The 19,341-nt window shown below is 37.1% G+C and overlaps 1 protein-coding gene across 6 annotated transcripts in view; it reads right to left on the reverse strand.

The window, feature by feature from the left end:
- The window catches only part of ALMS1 (ALMS1 centrosome and basal body associated protein), a 186,152-nt gene that overhangs the window by 135,489 nt on the left and 31,322 nt on the right, over positions 1–19,341 (reverse strand). For all 6 annotated transcript variants that reach the window (XM_057740852.1, XM_057740857.1, XM_057740853.1 and 3 more), the window contains exons 7-8: positions 15,037–15,196; positions 743–5,506 (exon numbers count right to left, since the gene is read on the reverse strand). In XM_057740852.1, the coding sequence (XP_057596835.1) occupies positions 743–5,506; positions 15,037–15,196 (4,924 nt within the window). The remainder of the gene's footprint in view (positions 1–742; positions 5,507–15,036; positions 15,197–19,341) is intronic.

The following is a 19,341-nucleotide window of genomic DNA, read 5'->3' on the forward strand; positions in this document are numbered from 1 at the left end:
ATTAGTTCATGCTACAGTCACAGCCACTTTCACAACAGTCAGTATTTTAAAATAATAAATAAAACTTGGAGTTTTTGGAGAATCAAAACATGCGTAAGTGACAGAAGGAACGGTGCAGGAAGTTAGTCTCAAGAGAAGGATTTCCATCTGGCCTGAATTGCTTGTAAGTTGCCTTCCAAAATATATTTATTTGCCATGTTGTCTTAAAGACTTTTTTTTTCTTTTTTAATGGAACTCTACAATTAGAGATTAATGGAATTTAACTCTAACCCAAGTTTTAATGTGAAATACCTTGATTCAGTTTTTTCTGATGTCTATCTAAGATCTGCTTTAAGAATTTTATTAGAAAAGGGGATAGAAAGTACATGTAGTTTTATGACAGAGAGTGACTTACAGAAGCACAAAGTGAAGTTTTTTACTGCCTCCAAAATAAGAACCGTACAATGAAAAGATCAGGAAAACATCCAACCCTTAGGAGTGTGGAAACCCAGGTTTTATCTCCCCTTACTTTTCTTCACACATCAGAACTTACTTTTCCTTAAGACCTCAAACTAGCACTATTAATACTGGACTTCATTGTTGGTTAAATGAGTTTTTCTGAGTTGCCAGTAGAAAATGAAATTATTCTAACAGTTTTACAGGAAAATTAATTTAGAGCTCCAAACACTTAACTTTAAGCAAATTATTAAACTATAATGTTTATGAGTTTGACCTGCCTTTATACAAAATTATATTTTCCTACCTCGTGCCCGTACTCGAGATTCCTCTTCCTCTGCATTTCTGAGTATTTGTTTAGCATGGTTCAATGAGGATTCACATTTCAGAAGGTTTTTCACATGTGCAGCCAGTGAATCTACACTGCTACCACCACCATCATCACTCTCTAACACACCCTCTTCCTCTCTGCTGTCTGTCATGCTTGTCTTGGGTGAAGAATATGGAAAGAAGTTCAGAAGCACATCAGAAACTGACTCCAAGGAATTACTGTCCCACGAGCAGGAACTTGCATCACTACTTGAATCACTTTTAATGATAGTCATCATAGGAATAACAATCTTATTCCCAATGGTTCTACTATAGCCTTCAGGTTCAGATCTCATTACAGATCTGGCTGCTTTATATTGCCTAAGGGTTTCATCTAATGCCACTCTGGCTTTGCTTTCTGCTTCCTGCAAAGGACTTCTAACTGTAGTTGAACTAATAAACTCCCAATTTTCAATGCCTCTCTGGCATTTCAGATTCGTCTGTGTGCTAATATCCTTCTGTATGCCCTTGCTGCTTGGGCTTTCTTCTGTGAGTGGCTGTCTCTGAGACAAATCACCGTTAGATTCATCCGTTGTCGGGGGTTCTTTGAAGCAAACCACCTTCTTAGATTGTATAAATGAAATATCACTAACATCTCTGAAAGGGACAAGGGGAACAGGAAAATTGCATCGTCTCAGCGCTATATTTTCTGCTTCCATTAAAAGTGTCTGAATCTCTTTAAGAGTTTTGGAACTGTTTTCCGTATCCCGGATTTCCTCAGAGCCAACATCTTCAAAACCCGAAGATTCTGGCTTATGTATTACAACTCTACTATCAGCCTGAGAATTTAAAGGTATATTGTTTGAGATACCACTGGCGTCAGAAGAATCCAAATTATCTATTAGCCTTTGGACATGGTCTGAAACAAGTTTGTGCTTCTCACTATGTGAATAAGTACCAGGAAGAACTGCTGATAACCCAGTAATCTGACCAGCTTGTCCAAGACTACTTGAAAACTTCAGGTTATCTTCAGTTAGATGTCTTTCTGGCAAATCCTGTTGGTAGGATATATTTGGTTTCTCTCTATGTGAAAAGGAACTAGGAGGAACTGCTGGTAACAGAGTTTTTTGTTCAGCTGGTCCAGAAACTGTTGACACTTTCAGTGAATCTGCAGTTAGATGTTTGTCTGGCAATTCCTGTGGGTAGAAAATATTAGATTTCTCTCTGTGTGAATAGGAACTAGCAAGAGGTACTGGTATCCGAGAATTCACATCAGTTGGTTCAGGAACAGGTGAAATTTTCAGAATATCTCCACTTTGATGTCTATCTGGCAACTGATGTTGAAAGAAAATACTGGGCTTTACTCTCTGAGAATAAGAATTAGGAAAACCTGTCATTAATGGAGTCTTCTGGTCATCCGGTCCAATCACAGTTGAAGTCTTGGGTTTTTCTCTATGTGAGTAGGAACTACGGGGAGCTGATGGTAACTCAGTGTTCTGGTCATCTGGTAAAATCTTGGGTTTCTCTTTATGTAAGTAAGAACTAGAAGATCCTGTTGGTATCTCAGCATTCTGGTCAGCTGATCCAGGAAGAGCAAAACCTTTTAAAGCTTCTTCAGTAAGATCTGGCAACTCCTGCTGGTAAAAAACATCCGCCTTCTCTCTGTATGAGTAGGAACTAGAGGGGACTGTTTGTATCCCAGTCTTCTGGTCAGCTGGTCCAGGAATGGCTGAAGCTTCCAAAGTTTCTTCAGTAACATCTGGTAACTCCTGGTAAGAAAAGATGGGGCTCTCTCTATGTGAATAGGAAGCAGGGGGCACAATTTGCATACCAGTGCTCTGGTCTGCTTGTCCAGGAACCTCTAAACGTTTTAAAGCATCTTCATTAGGATCTGGCAACTCTTGCTGGTAAGAAATGATGGGCTTCTCTCCATATGAGTAAGAAGTAGAGGTTACTGCTGGTATCCCAATCTTCTGGTCAGCTGGTCCAGGAACCTCTAAAACTTTTAGAGCCACTTGAGTAAGATCTGGCAACTCTTGCTGGTAAGAAATGATGGGCTTCCCTCTATAAGGATAGGAACTAGATGATACTGTAGGTATCCCAGTCTTCTGGTCATCTGGTCCAGGAGCAGCTGAAACATTCAGGGCCTCTTCAGTAAGATATCCATCTGGTAAGGCCTGCTGGTATAAAATAATGGGCTTCTCTTTATGTAAGTAGGAAGCAGAGGTTGCTATAGGTATCCCAGTCTTCTGGTCACTTGTTCCAGAAACACCTGAAACTTTCAGAACCTCTCCAGTTAGATGACTATCTGGCAACTCCTGTTGGTAGAAAATACTGGATTTCTCTCTATGTGAGTAGGAACCAGAAAGTTCTGATGTCCCAGTCTTCTGATGAGCTGGTCCAGGAATAGCTGAATCTTTCAGAGCCTCTTCAGATAGATGACTGCCAGGCAAGGCCTGTGGGTAGAAAATACTGGGCTTCTCTCTATGAGAGTAGGAACTAGCAGGTACTGAGAGTATAACACTCTTCTGGTCACGTGATCCGGACGCAGGTGAAACTTTCAGAGCCTCTTCAGTTAGATTACCATCTGGTAACATCTGCTGGTAGAAAAGACCACCTGGCTTCTCTCCAAATGAGTAGGCCCTAGAGGACTCTGTTGGTATCCCAGTGTTCTGGTCAGCTGTTCTGGGAAAAGCTGAAACTTTTAGAGCCTCTTCAGTTAGAAGACTATCTGGCAATTCCTGCTGGTAAAAAATAATGGGCTTCTCCCTATGTGAGTAGGAACTAGAGGAGGGTACTGTCTGTATCCCAGTGTTCTGGTCAACTGGTTCAGGAATAGCTGCAATTTTCTGAGTCTGATCACTTAGATGACTGTCTGGCAACTCCTGCTGATAGAAAAGACTGGAATTCCTTCTATGTGAGTAGAAAGCAGGGGGTGCTATTGGTATCCCACTCTTCTGGGGAGCTAGTCCAGGAACAGCTGGAACCTTCTGAGCCTCTTTAGTTAGATGACTATCTGGCAAATCCTGTTGGTAAAAAATACTGGGCTTCTCTCTATGTGAGTAAGAAGCAGAAGTAACTATAGGAATCCCAGTTTTCTGCTCAGGGGGTCCAGGAGCAGCTGAAACTTTCTGAGCTTGTTCAGTTAGATGACTATCTGGCAACTCTTGCTGGTACAAAATACTGGGCTTCTCTCTATGCGAGTAAGAAGTAGAGGGTATGGTAGGAATCCCTGTCTTCTGCTCGGCCAACCCAGGAACAGCTGAAACTTGCTGAATCTCTTGAATTAGATGACTGTCTGGTAACTCTTGCTGGTACACAATAGTGGGCTTCTCTCTATGTGAATAGGAAATAGAGGGTACAGTAGGAATCCCAGTCTTATGCTCAGCCAGTCCAGGAACAGATGAAATTTTCTGAGCCTGTTCAGCTAGACGACTGTCTGGCAACTCTTGCTGGTAGAAAATATGAGGCTTCTCTCTATGTGAGTAAGAAGTAGAGGGTATGGTAGGAATCCCAGTCTTCTGCTCAGCCAATCCAGGAACAGCTGAAACCTGCTGAATCTCTTGAATTAGATGACTATCTGGCAACTCTTGGTGGTACACAATAGTGGGCTTCTCTCTATGTGAATAGGAAATAGAGGGTACAGTAGGAATCCCAGTCTTTTGCTCAGCCAATCCAGGAGCAGCTGAAACTTGCTGAACCTCTTGAATTCGATGACTGTCTGGCAACTCTTGCTGGTACAAAATAGTGGGCTTCTCTCTATGTGAAAAGGAAGCAGAGGGTATGGTAGGAATGCCAGTCTTCTGCTCAGCCAATCCAGGAGCAGCTGAAACTTGCTGAACCTGTTGAATTAGATGACTATCTGGCAACTCTTGCTGGTACACAATACTGGGCTTCTCTCTATGTAAATAGGAAGTAGAGGGTATGGTAGGAATCCCAGTTTTCTGCTCAGCCCATGCGGGAACAGCTGAAACTTTCTGAGCCTGTTCAGTTAGATGATTGTCTGGCAATGTCTGTTGATAGAAAATACGAGGCTTCTCTCCATGTAAGTAAGACGTAGAGGATGCAGTAGGCAACCCAGTCTTTTGATCAACTGGTCTGGGAGAAGCTGAAACTTTCAGAGCCTCTTCAGGTAGATGACTGCCTGACAAGGCCTGTTGGTAGAAAATACCAGGCTCCTCTCCAACTCTGTAGGAACTAGCAGGTACTGTTGGTTTTCCAATCTTTTGATCAGCTAGTCTAGGAAGAACTGAAACATTCAGAGCCCCTTCAGTTTGATGACTGTCTGGCAATGCCTGTGGGTAGAAAATACTGTGCTTCTCTCCAAGGGAGTAGGAACTTGGAGGGACTACAGATATACCTGTCTTCTGGTCACCAAGTCCAGGAATAGCTGCAACTTTTAGAGCCTCTTCAGTCAGATGACCTGAAGAGGCCTGTGGATAGAAAATATTTGGCTTCCCTCTTTGTGAGTAGGAACTAAAGGGCACTGTTGCTATTCCAGTCTTCTGGTCAGCTAGTCCAGGGACAGCTGAAGCTTTTAGAGTCTCTTCAGTTAGATGACTGCCTGCTAATGTCTCTTGGGTGAGAGTATCAGTATGTTGACCAATATTCTTTACTTGAGGAGACGTTCCAGCCAACTGAGGAAAGTCCTCAGGGGACAAGGATAAATGAGATACAGTGTCTGAATCTTCAGGACTGGTAGTGATCCCTGGTTTCAAGGTGGATTGAGGAATTTCAGCTACGCCTCCTTTGGAAGTATCCCCTAAAGAAAAAGAGATTTGTTAATATTGTTAATATCATGTTTGTGTGTGTGTGTGTGTGTGTATTTGAATTAAAAAAATATTCCTTTTATGCACTATACGAAATAAAGCAAGCTTTTCTTCCTTTGGCCTTTATGCTTCCAGAAAGGACTCCTAAAGAAATACCCATCACATGGAGGCTAAACAGTGCACTACTAAATAACCAAGCAATCACTGAAGAAATCAAAGAAGAAATTTAAAAATACGTAGAAATAAATGACAATGAAAACACAATGACCCAAAACCTATGTGATGCAACAAAAGCAGTTCTAAGGGAAGTTTATAGCAATTCAGTCTCACCTCAAGAAACAAGAAAAATCTCAAACAATCTACCCATACACCTAAAACTACTAGAGAAAGAAGAACAAAGAAAACCCAAAGTCAGTAGAAGGAAAGAAATCTTAAAGATCCAAGCAGAAATAAATGAAATAGAAATGAAGAAAACAATGGCAGGGCTTCCTAGGTGGCGCAGTGGTTAAGAATCCGCCTGCCAATGCAGAGGTCACGGGTTCGATCCCAGCTCCAGGAAGATCCCACATGCCGCGGAGCAACTAAGCCCGTGTGCCAAAAAAAAAAAAAAAAAAACAATGGCAAAGATCAATAAAACTAAAAGTTGGTTCTTTGAGAAGATAAACAAAATTGATAAACCTTTAGCCAGACTCATCGAGAAAGGGAGAGGATTCAAATCAATAAAATTAGAAATGAAAAAGGAGAAATCACAACTGACACTGCAGAAATACAAAGGATAATAAGAGACTACTATAAACAACTATATGCCAATAAAACAGACAATCCTGAAGAAATGGGCAAATTCTACAATTTCCAAGACTGAATCAAGAAGATTAGAAAATATAAACAGACCCAAGTAATAAAATTGAAACTGTAATAAAAAAATCTTCCAACAAATGAAAGTCCAGGACCAGATGGCTTCACAGGTGAATTTTATCAAACATTTAGAGAAGAGCTAACACCCATCCTTCTCAAATTCTTCCAAAAAATGGCAGAGGGAGGAACACTCCCAAATTCCTTCTACAAGGCCACCATCACCATGATACCAAAACCAGACAAAGATATCACAAAAAAATAAAATTACAGACCAATATCACTGATGAACATAGATGCAAAAATCCTCAACAAAATACTACTAAACAGAATCCAACAACACATTAAAAGGATCATACACCATGATCAAGTGGGATTTATCCCATGAATGAAAGGATTCTTCAATATACGAAATCAATGTGATACACCATATTAACAAATTAAGGAATAAAAACCACATGATCATCTCAATAGATGCAGAAAAAGCTTTCGACAAAATTCAACACCAATTTACGATGAAAACTCTCCAGAAAATGGACATAGAGGGAACCTACCTCAACATAATAAAAGGCCATATATGACAAACCCACAGCAAACGTTATTCTCAACAGTGAAAAACTGAAAGCATTTCCACTAAGGTCAGGAAAAAGACAAGGATGTCCACTCTCTCCACTCGTATTCAACATAATTTTGAAAGTCTAGCCATGGCAATCAGAGAAGAAAGAGAAATAAAAGGAATATGAATTGGAAAAGAAGCAAAACTGTCACTGTTTGCAGATGATATGATACCATACATAGAAAATTCTAAAGATGTCACCAGAAAACTACTTGAGCGCATCAATGAACTTGGAAAAGTTGAAGGATACAAAATTAATGCACAGAAATCTCTTGCATTCCTATACACTAACAGCAAAAAATCAGAAAGAGAAATTAAGGAAACAATACTATTTACCATCGCTACAAAAAGAATAAAATACCTAGGCATAAACCTACCTAAGGATACAAAAGACTTGTACTCAGAAAACTATAAAATACTGATTAAAGAAATCAAAGATGACATGAACAGATGGAGAAATACACCATGTTCTTGGATTGGAAGAATCAATATTGTGAAAATGACCATACTACCCAAAGTAATCTACAGATTCAATGCAATCCCTATCAAATTACCAATGGCATTCTTCACAGAATTAGAACAAAAAATTTTACAATTTGTATGGAGACACAAAAGACCCTGAATAGCCAAAGCAAGCTTGAGAAAGAAAAACGGAGCCAGAGGAATCAGGCTCCCCAATTTCAGACTATACTGCAAAGCTATAGTAATCAAGATAGTACGGTACTGGCACAAAAACAGAAATATAGATCAATGGTATAGGATAGAAAGCCCAGAGATAAACCCACACACATAAGGTCACCTAATTTATGACAGAGAAAGCAAGAACATACAATGGAGAAAAGACAGCCTCTTCAATAAGTGGTGCTGGGAAAACTGGACAGCTACATGTAAAGGAGTGAAATTAGAACACTCCCTGACACCACACACAAAAATAAACTCAGAATGGATTAAAGACCTAAATGTAAGGCCAGACACTATAAAACTCCTAGAGGAAAACATAGGCAGAACACTCTATGACATACATCAAAGCAAGATCCTTTCTGACCCACCTCCTAGAATAATGGAAATAAAATCAAGAATAAACAAATGGGACCTCATGAAACTTAAAAGCTTTTGCACAGCGAAAGAAACCATAAACAAGACAAGAAGGCAACCCTCAGAATGGGAGGAAATACTTGCCAACGAAGCAACGGACAAAGGATTAATCTCCAAAATATATAAGCAGCTCATGCAGCTTCATACCAAAAAAGCAAATAACCCAGTCCACAAATGGGCGGAAGACCTAAATAGACATTTCTCCAAAGAAGACATACAGATGGCTAACAAACACATGAAACGATGCTCAACATCACTAATCAGTAGAGAAATGCAAGTCAAAGCCACCATGAGGTGTCACCTCACACTGGTCAGAATGGCCATCATCAAAAAACTAGAAACAATAAATGTAGGAGAGGGTGCAGAGAAAAGGGAACTCTCCTGCACTGTTGGTGGGAATGTAAGTTGGTACAGCCACTATGGAAAACAGTTTGGAGGTTCCTTAAAAAACTACAAATAGAACTACCATATGATCCAATAATCCCACTACTGGGCATATACCCAGAGAAAACCATAATCCAAAAAGAAACATGTACCGTAATGTTCATTGCAGCACTATTTACAATAGCCAGGACATGGAAGCAACCTAAATGCCCATCAACAAATGAATGGATAAAGAAGATGTGGTACATATATACAATGGAATATTATTCAGCTATAAAAAGGAATGAAATGGAGCTATCTATAATGAGGTGGATAGACCTAGAGTCTGTCATACAGAGTGAAGTAAGCCAGAAAGAGAAAAACAAATATTGTATGCTAACTCATATACAGAATCTTAAAAAAAAAAAAAAAAAGGTACTGATGAACCCAGTGACAGGGCAAGAATAAGGATGCAGATGTAGAGAATGGACTGGAGGACACAGGGTTGGGGGGGCGGGGGGCGAAGGGGAAGCTGGGACAAAGTGAGAGAGTAGCATAGACATATATACACTACCAACTGTAAAATAGCTAGTGGGAAGATGCTGTATAGCAAGGGGAGATCAACTTGATGATGGGTGATGCCTTGGAGGACCGGGATGGGAAGGGTGGGGGAGAGTCACGGGAGGGAGGGGATATGGGGATATGTGTATAGATACAGCTCATTCACTTTGGTGTACCTCATAAGCTGGTACAAGAGTGCAAAGCAATCATATTCCAATAAAGAGCTTAAAAAAAAAAAAGACCCAATGCAGCAAAAAATAAAATTAAATTTTAAAAAAATGTCTGGTTTATAACAAAAAATTCTGAGACATGCAAAGAAAAAGAAAAGTGACCCATTCACAGGAAAAAAACAAGCAAGCAATAGAAACTGCCTTTAAGGGGACCCACACATTGGATTTAGCCAGCAAAGACTTCAAAGCAGTTATTATAAATATATTCAAAGAAGAAAAGGAAATCATGCTTAAAAAACTGAAGGTAATGGCAGTGTCTCATCAAATAGAAAATAAGCGAATAGAACTTACAAAAAAGCCAAATGGAAGTTGTAAGATTGAAGAGTACAACTGAAATGAAAAATTTCCTAGAGGCTCAACAGTAAACAGGGACAGACAAAAGAATCAGTGAATATGATGACAAGAGACCATGCAAGAAGGGCAACAAAAAAAGAATAAATAAAAGTGAACAAAGGCTCAGAGAGTTATTAGACAAGATTAAGTGTACTGACATACATATAATGGGGGATATCTGAGGAAGAAAAAAGCAGAAAAAAATAATAGTCGAAAAGCTCCCAAATTTGATGAAAAATATTATCCTACGCATCTGAGAATCCCAGTGAACTCAATGCAGGATAAACAGAGAGATCCACACCAACATATCATAATCAAAATGTTGAAAGGTAAAGAGAATATCCTGAAAGCAGCAAGAAGAAACAAATCACATACAATGGAACACTAATAAGAATAGTAGCTGATTTCTCATCAGAAACAATAAAGGCAGTATACAGTGGAAGGACACATTCAAAGTGCTGAAAGAAAAAACTGTAAACCAAGAATTCAAAACCCAGCAAAACTGTCTTTCAAAAAGATAAAATAAAAACATTCCCAGATATACAAAAACTGAGAGAATTTGTTGGTAGCAGGCCCATCTTACAAGAAATACTAAAGGAAGTTCTTCAGGCTGAAAGCAAGTGACACCGAACAGTAATGGGAATTTACATAACAAAACAAATAGTGCTAGTAAAGATAATTATGTTAAGTAATTACAAAAAGACAGGACACCTGCATATTTTTCTTCCTTCCCTTAACAGGTTTTAAAAGCAAGTTTACATAAAACAACACATATATAATTGTATTATTGGGGCTATAACATACAGAGATGTAACATATTCAACAATAATCAAAAGAAGCTACATGAGAGCGAAGTTAGAATATAGGAAGGAAATGACACTGGATGATAACAAATCCATAGGAACGAATAAAGAAAATAAGAAATGATAAATTCAAATATTAATGTAACAAGCTCTACAAACATAAATATTTGCTCTCGATACTTCTCTGAGCTTCTTTAAAATACATAAAATTATATAAATAATTATGACAATGTAACAAGGTACTCGGGTTTGTAACATTTAGGTGTATTATGTATTACAATAATAGCAAACACAAAGAAGAGGGAATAGATCTATATAGAATAAACATCTCTGTATCACACTAGAATTTAGTTAGTATAAACTGAGAGTATATTCTGGTAAGTTAAGATAAATTTGGGGACTTCCCTCGTGGCGCAGTGGTTAAGAATCCACCTGCCAATGCAGGGGACACAGGTTCAAGCCCTGATCCAGGAAGATCCCACATGCCACGAAGCAGCTAAGCCCGTGTGCCACAACTACTGAGCCCGTGTGCCACAACTACTGAAGCCCAGCACCTTCAACCCACGCTCCACAACAAGAGAAGCCACCACAATAAGAAGCTCAAGCACTGCAACAGAGTAGCCCCTGCTCGCTGCAACTAGAGAAAGCCCGTGCGCAGCAACAAAGACCCATCGCAGCCATAAATAAATACATTAATTAATTAATTAAAAAATAAAAAAATTTTAAAGTTAAGATAAATTTTGTAAGCCCTAGAGCAACAACTAATATATAACTTTAAAAATTAGCTATAAAATTATTAAAGAAATTAAAATACTGGAAAATATTCAGTTAATGCAATAAAAAGCAGTAAAGGAGGAACAGAAGAACAAAAAAGATATGAGACACATGGAAAACAAAACGTAAACCACCAAATGTAAATTCAGCCTTATCAATAATTACATTAAATGTGAATAGATTAAACAATCACATCAAAAGGCAAGACTGTCAGTCCAGAATTAAGAAATAAAAAAGATACAACTATAAGCTATTTACAAGAGATACACTTCAGCCTCAAAAATATAAGTAGGTTTAAAGTAAAGGAATGAAAAAAGTTATGACATTCAAACAGCAACCGTAAGAACTGGAATGTCTACACATACAAGACAAAGTAGACTTTAAAACAAACAAACAAAAAATGTTGCTAGAATTAAAGAGGGATAATGTACAACAACAAAGAGGTCAATTCATCAGGAATATATAACAATTACAAGCATAAATGACATAATATCAAAGTCTCAAAATATATGAAGCAATTCCAACAGAAAAGAGAGAAATGGACAAACAATAATAGTTGGATGCTTCAATACCCTACTTTCAAAAATGGAGAAAACTAGCAGATCAACTAGGATACAGAAGATCTGAACACTATAAACCCACTAGAACTAAGAGACATGTATAGAACACACCACCTAACAACAGCAGAATGCACATTCTTCTCAAGTGCAAACCATACATTCTACAGGATACACTTATGGTAGCACATAAAACATGCCTCAATAAAATTTAAAAGAACTAAAATCCTACAAAGTATATTGGGAAATAGTTTAGATGAATTAAAACAAAACCACAACAAACCCAAACACTTTAGGGCATGCAGCTAAAGTAGTGTTTGAAATCTATCAATGTAAATACTGACATTAAAAAGAAAAATCTCAAATCAATAACCTAACCTTTCACCATAAGAAACAGTAAAAAGCACAAACTAAAACTAAAGCACATGGAAGAAAGGAAACGATAAAAACTAAAATGGAGATAGAGATTTAAGAAGTAGAGAAAATACAGATTAGAAAAAGGAGAAATCAAAATTTCTTTGAGAAGATCAATGAAAGTGACAAAATTTATGACTCAGAAAAAGAGAAAGAAACTCATATTATTCCCAACACAACTTATGACACTAGTGTACTTTTGTACCAAAACTCAACAGAAAAGAAAAAAAAAGACAAGAAATCTACACACCGTTATCTATTAGGAATATAATCACAAAATTCTTCAAAAAATTACTGGTAAAATGAATCCACACAACATACACAAAGGATTATACACCACAACCAAGTAGCATATGTAACCAAGGATGCAAAGTTGGTTCAACATATGAAAACTAATAAAGCACCATAATATTAAAATAAAGAACAAAAACAATACAACCATCATAAAAAAAAATACAGGAAAAGCATTTGACAAAACCTAACACCCTTACATAATAAATACATTCTAAAAACGACAGATAAAAGGGAACTTCCTCAACCTGATAGCATCAACAAAAACCCCTCAGCTAACATGATGAAAGACTTGAGGACTTCCCTGGTGGTCCAGTGGTTAAGAATCCACCTTCCAAGGCAGGGGATGCACGTTTGATCCCTGGTTGGGGGACTAAGATCCCACATGCCACTCGTGCGCGGCAACTACTGAGCCAGCGCACCACAACTACTGAGCCTGCGTTCCCACAACAGAGAGAAGCTTGTGTGCCACAACAAGAGAGAAGCCCACACAGCATAATGAAAGATCCTGCATGCTGCAATGAAGATCCCACACGCCACAACTAAGACCTGATGCAGCCAAATAAATAAATATTAAAAAAAAAAAAAAAAGGCTTGATACAGTCCCACAAAGACCAGCACAACACATGGATGTCTGCTCTTCCCAACTTCTTTGCAACACTGTACTGAAGGTTCCAGTCAAGGCAAGTGGGGAAATGAAATATACAAAAAGCATGTGTACTAGAAAGGAAGAAGACTGTCTCTATTTGCAGATGACATTGTCATGTATATAAAAATTATAAGAAAACCACACAAAGAATCACTAGAAATAATAAACAAGCAGTTCAGCAAGGTTGCCAGCTACAAGATGAATATACAAAATTAAACTGTATTTCTAAACACTAGCAGTGAATATTCCAAAAATGAAATTAAGAAAATATTTCCTGTTATAATAACATCAAAAAGATTTTAATATTTGGAATTAATTTAACAAAGATGTGCAAGAATTGTACACCGAAAACTACAAAACTTTGTTGAAAGAAATGAAGAAGACCTAAATAAATGGAAAGACATCCCATGTTCAAAGATCAAAATATGTATTATTAAAATGGCTATAGTCCCAAAATGAATCTACAGATTCAATGGAATCTGACACCTGCTACAACATGGATAAAGCTTAAAGACGTGATTCTAAGTGAAGTAAACCAGTCATAAAAAGACAAACGCTTACATGAGGTACCTAGAGTAGCCAAAATTCATAGAGACAAAAAGTAGAACCATGGTTGACTAGAGTAGGAGGGAATGGGGAGTTACTGTTCAATAGATACTAGGGTAGGAGGGAATGCGGAGTTACCGTTTAATAGATACAGAGTTCCAGTTTTACAAGACAGAGTTTTGTGAATGAATGGTGGTGATAATATGAATGTATTTAATGGCAATGAACTGTACACATAAAAATGGCTAGGACGAAATTTTATCAGTATTTTACCACTAGTTAAAATATTAAACTTTAAAAAAGAAGAAAAACAGGTAAAATAGACTTCATCAAAAATAAAAATTTTGTGCTGAGGTCAATACCATCGAGTAAGTGAACAGATAACCCACAGATCGGGAGAAAATTTTTGCAAATAATATATCTAATAAGAGACTTGTACCCAGAATATATAAAGACCTCTTACAATTCAATAATAAAAGATTAATAATCCAATTAAAAAGTGAGTGAGGCTCTTAACAGACATTTCTCCAAAGAAGATATACAACCGCCCAGTAAAACAAAAGATGCTCTACATCATTAGCCATTAGGGAAACGTAAACCAAAATCACAAGATACCACTTCACACCCACCAGGATGGCTACGATCAAAAAGACAGAAAAACAAGTGGTGTTGAGGATGTGGAGAAATTGGAACCCTCATAATGCTGATAGGAATGTAATACGATGCACATTCTTTGGAAAACAGTTTAGCAGTTATTCAAAATGTTAAACACTGTTACCATGAACTAGAAATTTCCACTCCTAGACATACACCAGAGAAATAAAGATAAACAAATACACAAAAACCTGTACCTGAATGTTCATAGCAGCATTATTCATAACAATCAAAAAGTGGAAACAACCCAAATATCCATCAACTGATGAACAGGTAAACAAAATGTGACATATACATACTATGGACTATTATTTGGCAATAAAAAGGAACGAGTACTGATATATGCTATAACATGGATAAATTTTGAAAACGTACTCAGTAAAAGAAGCCAACCACAAAAGATCTCAAACTGTATGATTTCACTTACATGAAAATGTTCAGGCAATCTTGCTTTCTACCTCAAAACTAATCTCTGTCTCCTCTCTATAAACTTATATCTGTTCTTATGCTCATTTAATTCCCTTTTCCCTTCAAGTCACAGAAAGTAATATAGAAACAAACTGACTATGTCAGACTCCTCCATGTAATTCAGTTCTAAACAGTCATGAAGAATGCAATGAAAAATCAAATGGTTCATCTAGTAAAAGATCTGAGGATTTAGAAATACACCTAATGCAAAGGTAACATTATTGCAGGAGTTCAAAAGTAAAAAATTAGTTAGGCACAGCAAGATATTTTTTAACAAGCTAGTCATAAGGACACTTAATATCTCCTTCTCTACATACCTACTGAATATTTGAGAGTGCTTGGCCCAGTGTCAGGAGATACCCTCAACATTCTGAGATCTGAAGAGTGATACTCCAACCCTCTAGTTGGCTCATGAGGAACAAATGGAGGCAATACAGATGAAAAAGACTGATTAATATCCATATTAGAAGGACATACCTATGAAAAGAGATTAAAAAATGAAGAAAATAAGATTAATTTTAGACTTCATCTACTAAAAGATAAACCTAAATTTGGTGAAAAATGAATGCTAAGCAGTTATACCAGTTCCTTAAGATCATATTCTCAACTCTTCTGAATTCATCTATAGGTCCTGTCTTGTTTGGTTAATTCCAAGAAGGCTCTACAAATTATTTGACGGTTTGGAAGTCAACCTGTATAGAATATTACAGATAGGAGACCTAGAAGTGTTCTATTACTCAGAAGTTTGCTACTTACAATAGTATGATCATTGCAGGATTTGAACTATGATAATATTCTTAACAAGCTCAAGGACTTTTTTTATTTTTAAGGAAGGAGAGGTATGTTAGGGAAAGGAAAGAGGAAAGGCGGAAAGAGAGAACAGAAATATTTTGAAGAAATCCACAAATGTTTAGAAGAAAAAGAAAAGCACCAAAGAACTGTATCTGTGATCAGTTACCACAAAACGTATATTCTCAAATTTCTTGAAACAAAAGTAGGGGGAAATATAAACTGGGGAAGTAAAGGTTAAATGTTGAAAAAGAAGTTCCTGAAGTTTCATGACATTTCAGCAAGTCCTTGCTAAAAAAGAAATTAGAGGGGACTTCCCTGGCGGACCAGCGGTTAAGACTTCGCCTCCAATGCAGGGGGTGCGGGTTCCATCCCTGATCAGGGAGCTAAGATCCCACATGCCTTGCAGCCAAAAAACCAGAACATAAAACAGAAGCAATATTGTAACAAATTCAATAAAGACTTTAAAAATGGTCCACATGAAAAAAAAAATCTTAAAAAAAAGAATCATTAGTCATGTTGGTACATTAGTCATGTTGGTACATAAACATACAACACAACTTTTCACCAAATTCACAGCATACTCTCATATACTCATATATGAATATACTCACATACTCTAATATAAAGATAAAAAACAACTTTTGGGTTTATTTTCCTAAAAAGTTATTCCAGTGCTGCCCTCTCAGGAGGGAGTCTAAAAATATACAATAAACATGAATTTTTCTACCCTGTTTTATGACAGTTTTTTTGCTGTGTAGTAACAAACATTCTTAAGCACGTGGCAGAATGTGGAAATAAATAATTCTATTTCTACTTGCCCATATAGTTTCTCTAGACTTATGGTTCTCAACTGGGGAAGATTTTGCACTCCCCTATCTCCCCCCACCAAGGAACATGTGGCAATGCCTGGAGACATTTTTCACTGCCATAACTTTAGTGGGGGTAATGCTACCGACATCGAGTGAGTAGAGGCCAGAGATGTTGCTAAACATCTTCAAATGAACAGAACAACCCCCCACAACAAAGAATTATCCAACCCCAAACCAATAACATAGAGAAATCCTGCTCTAAACATACCACAAAGTTCTTAGTTTTCAATTGTCCTACAGCTGAAGGAGACATGCAGCTCATTAACATACAGTTGACCTTTGAACAGCATGGGTTTGAACTGCACTGGCCTTCTTCTACACGGACCTTTTTTCAATAGTAAATACTACAGTACTACACATGATCCAAGACTGGCAGAATCTGCAGGTGTGGAATAACTATCGATATGGTGGAATCAGGGATACAGGGGGCCAACTGCAGATTTTCAACTTAGCAGAGGGTCAGTGCCCCTAATTCCCACATTGTTCAAGGGTCAAGTGTACATATCACGTATATGATAGATAAATACCTGTGTGTGTGCACGCACACACTGTTTAATAGCAGTTTTCCCCTAAAGCTTCCAAACGTAGGGAAAAAACTTCTATTCCAATCTTGACTTCAATAACATTTCAAAGCTTCAATATATACATATTATTAGAGTAGATAATAAAAAAGAAAATGCAGAATGAAAAAGATGAGATGTATTTATTTAAGAAATCAATAGTGTTTATCACTAAAAATTAGAGGAGTCAGGAGGAAAAAAATCAAGATTGTTTATCTTCTAGTTTTTATCCATAATGAAGATAGAATCAAATACAGTGAAGAATCTAAGAAGTGCTCACAGCTCTGTAAGAACTGAGAAAATCTACAAGTCACTCTGATTTTAGGAAAAGGATGAGTTATTCTGATCTAGGCAAGATGAATTTGAGGTGATAGGAATACTCACAAGAAAATTTCACACAAGATAGCACATGGGTTTACCTAGGAGAAATATTAGGGTCTAAAAATAGAGGTGATAACCATCCACCCAAAGAAAAGCATTCAAAACCTTGCGAGGAAACAAACTCTTTGGAATGGAAGGGGGACCAACAAAACAAAAAGGAAAGAAATCTAAGGAATCAACCTTAAATAATATTTGAGTTACATGGTCAAAATAAGGGATACTAAAACAGCATTTTATTATAGAGGCTAAAAGAATGTAATATGCTGCTGCCAGGAACAAGGAGAGAGAGAACAGAATAACGAATAGGAAACCCCTGGTAAGAGTCTAATGGTCTAGTTTCAGTAAAGGGCACTAACAGCCAGGAACTATGTAAGTGCTACACACCTCACCCCATTTAATGTAACAATGTTTGAAGTTGATTATTACTGTTCCTATTTCTTTGTGTAGACAAGGAAGGAGAGTGATCTTCCAAAATCATCTGCCCAAGGCACAAGGCTAACAAAGTAACTGAACAGGGTTTGACTCCAATTTTCCACTCTCCCTTTTTAGCCCTGACCTACATCACACATAAATGGATACCCAAATAATCATTTAGAGAATGATGGACAGGAAACACAGTGAGGCAAACAAGTATGAATGACTCTTCTGAGACACAGATGAGAATAAGGAAGAAACCAGAGCGGGCAACCCCCCTGAGAGCAAGCTGAGCCATGCAGGAAGATTATCACCATGTCTGGCCCATTGCTTCCCTAATATTAGCATTACATACTTCCCAGACCACAGAAGAGAGCTAAGAGTGAAAGACAATATAGAGAACAGCATCCTTCCTGGACTAAAAAAATATACTTAAAGCTATAGTTAAGAGAAAATAAAATTTGGAATTGTGTCAGAGTTAATCTCAGCACACCACTATTAACTGAATATGTATCTTCACGCCTTTAAATATATTTTATCTACATGACAAGCTGACATAAGTTACAAAAGCAGCACTCTCAAAAAAATTAGAAACTCTAAGTTTAAATATAATTAACATTGCTGTATGTTATATATGAAAGTTGTTAAAAGAGTAAATCCAAAGAGTTCTCATCACGAGGAAAAAAATTTTTTTCTCTCTCTTTAATTTTGTGTCTATATGAGATGATGGATGTTCACTAAATTTATTGTGGTAATCATTTCATGATGCACATAAGTACATGATGTACTGTATCCCTTAAACTTACACTGTGTTGTGTATCAATTATACCTCAATAAAACTGGAAGAAAAAAAAAAACCTCTAAGTTTAAAATTGATATTTTGTTTCTCATTCTTATTAAAACTAACTTTGACCTTCATTCTTGCTAAAATAATGCAAAATCTTGGTTTCACTGAAGAAAAAACAGGGAGGCAGTTTATGGTATAGTGGTTAAGTATACAGACAAGGCTGGTTTCAAATACTAGTTTCCCTACTTCCTAAATGATCATAAGCAAGTTCCTAAACCCTCTAAATATCAATTGTAAAACAGGGATGATAATAATCCCCAACAATCCTACCTGATAGAACTGACCAAAGGACTAAATGAATTGAAGTAAATAAGTAAATCTCTTAGCATAGTATTTGAGCACAGCGTGTTAGCTATCATTTTCATCTCCACTGTTATTAAACTGAAAATTAGAATTAAACAATGTCTAGAATGTTGAAGAAAATAAAACTACCCTAACAGTTCTCTATATTAAAAACTTTAAATAAATTCAATAAATTGTAAATAAAAGGAAAAGTTCATCACAATATCTTGTTCATCTTCTCTCTTCAACTACCTGAATCTAAAAGTCAAAATATAATTGCAACTCAAACTAGCAGCTTTCCAATGACATACTAATCTTATACATGGGAAAATAGGAAAAGGAAAGTAACATTAAGTACACCACATACATGACCTAACTGTCTTCAATAACTAACAGAATGTAAGGATATATTATCAGGAAGTGAGACCCAGGTTGGAGCTGACAGGATCAGACAAAATCGGATGGGCAATGGGATCA

Source organism: Hippopotamus amphibius, chromosome 7, assembly GCF_030028045.1.
Source record: "Hippopotamus amphibius kiboko isolate mHipAmp2 chromosome 7, mHipAmp2.hap2, whole genome shotgun sequence".
Taxonomy (NCBI): Eukaryota; Metazoa; Chordata; class Mammalia; order Artiodactyla; family Hippopotamidae; genus Hippopotamus; species Hippopotamus amphibius.